The sequence below is a fragment of the Otolemur garnettii genome, unplaced genomic scaffold (genome assembly GCF_000181295.1).
Source record: "Otolemur garnettii isolate 467f Iridium unplaced genomic scaffold, OtoGar3 scaffold00156, whole genome shotgun sequence".
Taxonomy (NCBI): domain Eukaryota; kingdom Metazoa; phylum Chordata; class Mammalia; order Primates; family Galagidae; genus Otolemur; species Otolemur garnettii.
This window is the reverse complement of record NW_003852551.1, coordinates 3,542,307-3,547,595: the sequence shown is the minus strand read 5'-3', so window position 1 is coordinate 3,547,595 and position 5,289 is coordinate 3,542,307. Positions and strand designations below refer to the sequence as shown.

General features: G+C 42.1%; 1 protein-coding gene across 2 annotated transcripts in view; it reads left to right on the top strand.

Annotated features, from left to right (window-relative positions):
• The window catches only part of WASF2 (WAS protein family member 2), a 76,811-nt gene that overhangs the window by 49,537 nt on the left and 21,985 nt on the right, over positions 1-5,289 (top strand). The window contains exons 1-2 of one of the 2 annotated variants that reach the window (XM_023519093.1): positions 1,620-1,662; positions 3,118-3,293. In XM_023519093.1, the coding sequence (XP_023374861.1) occupies positions 3,161-3,293 (133 nt within the window). In that variant the 5' untranslated portion in view covers positions 1,620-1,662; positions 3,118-3,160. Of the gene's footprint in view, positions 1-1,619; positions 1,663-3,117; positions 3,294-5,289 lie in introns of those variants that run through there. The other variant, XM_012811429.2, reaches the window with a different exon arrangement.

Sequence of the window (5,289 nt, the reverse complement as noted above, 5' to 3'; positions counted from 1 at the left end):
TCAAAACATTCATATTCTACTCATAGAAAGATTCACTTGTACCCTTGCAAGATGAACCACAGAAGTGAACCCTCGAATCCCTCTCCCTCCCCCCAAAACATACACTTTTATAATTGTTTTGCCTTAATGGATATCGACATATTATTTTCTTTCTTCTCTCTCTCTCTTTCCTCCCTTTTTTTTTTTTTTTTTTCTTTTTTTCTCCTTTTTTTTTTTTTTTTTTTTACATAGTTTTACTTTGTTACCCTTGGTAGAATGTTGTGGTGTCATAGATAATAGCAATCTCAAACTCAGGGGCTCAGGTAATCCTCTGGCCTCTGCCTCCCAAGTAGCTGGGAGTATAGGTGCCTGCCACAACACCTGACTGTTTTTTTTTTAAAAACAGGGTCTCACTCTTTTGCTCAGGCTGGTCTTTGAACTCCTGAGCTCAAGCAATCCACCCACCTTGGCCTCCTAGAGTTCTAGGATTACAGGTATGAGCCACTGTCCCCAGCCAATATATTAATATTTCTTTGGGCTGGGCCTGGGTTTGAACCCGCCACCTCCGGCATATGGGGCCGGCACCCTACCCTTTTGAGCCACAGGTGCCACCCTGTATTAATATTTCATGAAAACTCTCCCGTTGTTATGGGAACTGGCTTTTTTAGCAAAAGGAGGCCATCTTGCTTTTAAAAACTTGGTTCCAGGTAAACCTCACCAGAATGACGGAATTAATTCCATTTGTGTCTGCTTACCCAAGGCACTTGGAAAGGCATAAATGCTTAAGGCATAACCAAGGTGTTAGTATTTACTTCCCCACCCTCTTCTGACATTTACCTAGCCACCTGGAATCTAATTTCCATTAGATATCTAGAGGGAAAGTTTGGAATGCCCTATAGATGGTTACATTCAACACAGAATTTCAAGGTGGTCTGACTCTTCTAGCTCCTCTGAGAAGTTAGAAGTACTCAAATGATTACTAATGGAAGGGGAGCCACAATAGTTTCAGGTGTTCCTACCTATATCCCAAATATCTGGTTATTCCAAAAAGTTTAAGATTTGAGAATCTAAGAGCATCTAGTGGATGGTATACAGAGTCCTGCCATGTTCTTTTAACTTCCTGCCTCCTTCCTATTCTAAAACTCTTTTTACTGTGTTACTAAAGATTGCGTCTTAGTACCTAATACCCTTTACATTAGTAAAAAGCAAACTGGGAAGTCCAGAGTTTGGATTAGAAAACCTGTTGAGTTAAAGGGAGAACTTAGCAGAGGAATGGAATGGAAATCATTTCCTTAGACAGTAGACAAGTATTCAGGAAACACCTCTGCACCCCAAAGATAGGCACAGCTGCCACACAGTGACTATTAAGGGGAGGTTCAAAGTTATAAGCAAACAGCTGATTCTTGGGCTGTTACTGTTGGTGACAGGAAATCTTGTTCCCCAAGCTGCTGGCTTCCTGTTTTATTTTTACTTGTAGCAGATCAGAATGTCCATAACAAGGAGCAGTCTGTTCCAAAGGGTTCTACTCCACCTTTAAGCCTGAGGTCTTTTTTTTTTTTTTTTTATTCTTTTGGTCAGACAATGCGTTGGTTTGCTTTTAAGATCTATGATGTTTAGTTTGATTTAAGCATTTTTATATTCACAAGCAACTTTTGGTGATGAGCTGGTGTTTTAAGATTTGATGTAAGTAACCTCTATTTTGCTTTTTTTAAAAGAGAAGTTGATAATATTGGGGACTTGGATGTGTTATCTTTATGCTTTACCTTTTCATGTGAAGCAAATTTGCCATTTTCCCTAGCATGAAAACCATTAGTCCACTTTAGATGTCTTTAATTTCACAAGATATGGAAACAAGACCATCCCAGCCTGCCTTTGCTGTAGTCATATCCATTTTATGGAGATAAAAATTTCTTCCTGTCCTCAGAAAGCTAGAAATTTGGTAATCTAAATCTAAAACAGTAGCTCAGCATGAACCTGAAGTACTGGGGTATTTCCTGGGGAAAGGGGCTCAGTCAGACTGGGTAAGAATGTAAGAACTGGATAAGAAACAGTATCTGGAAGGTTTCCGGATCTGCTCCAGACATTTCCTGCTGTCTCTAGAGCCTTTGGCTCAGGTGTGTTGAACCAGATGGGAGAGAGAAAGGGAGCTGTGAGATAGAAGAGAAAGGACGAGGAATCTTAGAGCACAGTTTACTCAGCATATTTGACAAACTGAACATGTAAAATTTTTCTTTTTTTTTTTTCATTGTCAATTTACAGATTGATCTTAGTAGATACTGGTATTAATTAGTATTTAGTTATACATTAACAATCATCCACCAAGGAATAACTGGCAAAGTTAGGTCCTGGTGTTTATCAATGGAGTCACCATTGGCAGCTTGATTTCATTGTGGAGATAATTAGATGACCGAACCTGGTTTTGTTTTTGTTTTTTTCTCTGTTTTTTGAGACAGAGTCTCAAGCTGTTGCTCTTGGTAGAGTGCTATGGCGTCACAGCTCACAACAACCTCAAATTTTTGGGCTCAAGTGATCCTCTTGCCTCAGCCTCCCAAGTAGCTGGGACTACAGGCACCCACCATAACACCCGGCTATTTTTTGGTTATAGTTGTTATTGTTGTTTGGCGGGCCCAGGCTGGTTTCAAACCCACCAGCTCTCGTTACATGGCTGGCGCCTAGCCACTTAAGCTACAGGCGCCAAGCCCAAACCTCTTTTTGATCCTTTTAATTGGTGGCCTAGATGATGATCCGTCCTGGTTATGGACACCCCAAGGATAGGATCTGTACCATCCAATGCCTGCTGAGTGGGATGTTTTTTTAACCATGCCTTTTTGTCTCTAGGGCCTCTCGTTGGTTGGAGCAATAGTTGTCACTTTAAGGTTTTTTTGCTGCCTGTGTACCTCAGTCAGCAGTCACCAATTCAGAATTTCTAAACGTACATAGAAAGTCTTCTAATATATTACAAACCTTAAAAAGGGGTGGGAGAGGACTTAAAAATGAAAAAAAAATATAGGAGGAGTGAAGATTTAAAATAAACTGTTTTAGATCAAAGCAAGACAAAAAAAAAAAAAACCCGTCACACAGCCCTAGTGTGCCTGGAATTTGTGGTTTAGTAATACTTTCCTGTTATTTCTTTTTTAGGTTGTTTTTCATCATTCAGAACATTGCCTGAAGCAGGTCCACCATGCCGTTAGTAACGAGGAGCATCGAGCCAAGGCACCTGTGCCGTCAGACGTTGCCTAGCGTTAGAAGCAGCGAGCTGGAATGCATGACCAACATCTCCCTGGCAAATGTCATCCGACAGCTGGGCAGCCTGAGTGAGTGCCTCGGAGAGCCTGTGCTTTGCCCTCAGGGGTCGTTGGTGCTCTTTATTTAGTTTCCTTCTCCTACCATGTTCCTGTTTCTCCCCCATCTGCCTTCCCTAGGTAATGCAAAAATGTATCCCTCCCCAAAGAGAGGCTCCTTTTTGGTATAGATTCTTCCCCTCAACCTTCTTTATCTACACCCCCTTTTAGGTTCCCTCCTCCTCCTCCTCCTCCTTCAAAAGAAATCTGTGGGAAGGGTGGCAGGAAGGGCTGCAGCAAAAACTGCAGATGGAATGACAGAGCAGAATTCTCTGTGTAAAGTGGGAGGTTCACAGAGCAGTATCTTGGGTCGGGGAATGTGCCTGTAATTACATGAGCTGTTCCATGTAGCTTGACTTTCTTGAAGCCTCAAATGTGCCAATAGTCTTTATCTACCTGACTTGCCCCCTCCCCCTTTTCTTCCCAAAGAGAAGTAAAACAAACATTCACTCACAGAGATTCTGGCTGACTTGTCCACCCTGGTACACATTTAATTGTGCTGTAAGCCCCCAGGTCCAAGTTCAGGGTACAGATTACTTCTGCAGTCTCTGGGGTATTAGGAGTTTTGCAAGCTGCATGAACACACAGTGACACAAATAGTAGCTGAAGCCGTTCTTCTCTAGGAGGAAGATGGGGGTTAGCCCAGTCTGTTTTGGAGCTGAGGGAAAGCCAGCTCAACTATATATATATTTTTTTAATTGGCAAGAATGAATGAGACTGCCTTGGGTGGGGTACATGCATGTGGTTTGGATTTCATTCTGAATCAAGCTGACTTTGTTTGCTTGAAACTGAGGTATGGGAAGGGCAGATGCTTGGATTGGCTCTGCATTTGTCTAGTGCCGTTCCAGCTCCCATAAGAACTTCCGTCAAAATGCCATTTTAGTGATCTTCCTTAGCAAAGGCATCTTGGTGTGAATTTTTTCAGACACTCGCCCCTCCTCTCACATCACTGCCTTTAGTAAAGGCACTGGAATATCAAGAAAGCCTGCATTCCCCCAGATAGTAATAGGCCCAGCCTTTAAAATAGGAGCCTGAGGAGACAGAGCTCTGTGACCAGATGATGTATAGAGTCTGAAATTCCTAAGCCTTCACCTCGCTCAGGGACCTTCTCAGTTGATCCAGGGCTTAGGAAAAACTGGATGGGGCATTGCAAAGAAATGAAACCCTGCCAGTGCCTGTCTTATACAAAGGAACGTTGACAGTAGCGCAATAGCAGTGCAGCTGACAAGGAAGCACATGAAGGCTGCAGAGAGCCTGGCTGCTTCTTAAAAGCATTATTTCTGCTTCTGTCTCCCTGAGAAGGCCAAATGAGTAGAAGTCAATCACACAGTGTTTCCTTCTCCATGGGACAAAGACTATCTAGCTAATGATGCTTCTTATTCTCACTCAGCAGAAGTTATGCTTTCTCTCAGGTGTTTTTCCAATGTGGTATTGACAGATGTCATTGCTCACTGTTCCATTTGTGATCAGACCACTCCTCTCTTGAGGAAGCCAGTCTGAGGGCCAGGATTGGTTTGGACAAAAGGAAATAAGATTTCCTCACATTGTGGAGCTATCTGACCCTTTATTCATCTAATAAACATGTATTAAACATATTTTATGTGCCAGATGCTGAGGGGATACAGCAATAATAAGAAATGGTCTCTGCCTACCAGGAGCTCATAATCCACCAAGAGAGATAGAAATAAATAATTGTTAAGAGGAGCCTGGGGAGAAAGTAAGAAACTTCCATTTGTTGATTGCCTACTTTATGCCAGGTTTTGATAGAAGCTTGATTTAGATTATTGTTTATTATCGTCTCAATAATCCTGTGAGGGTAAATGTTGGTATTCCCATTTTTCAGATGAAGAAATGAAGCCTGAAAAAGGTAAGTAATTTGCTTTAAAAGATTTAGCCAAAGGCTGGGGTATGGTGGCTCACACTTGTAATCCTCACACTCTGGGAGGCCGAGACATTTAGGTTCATGACG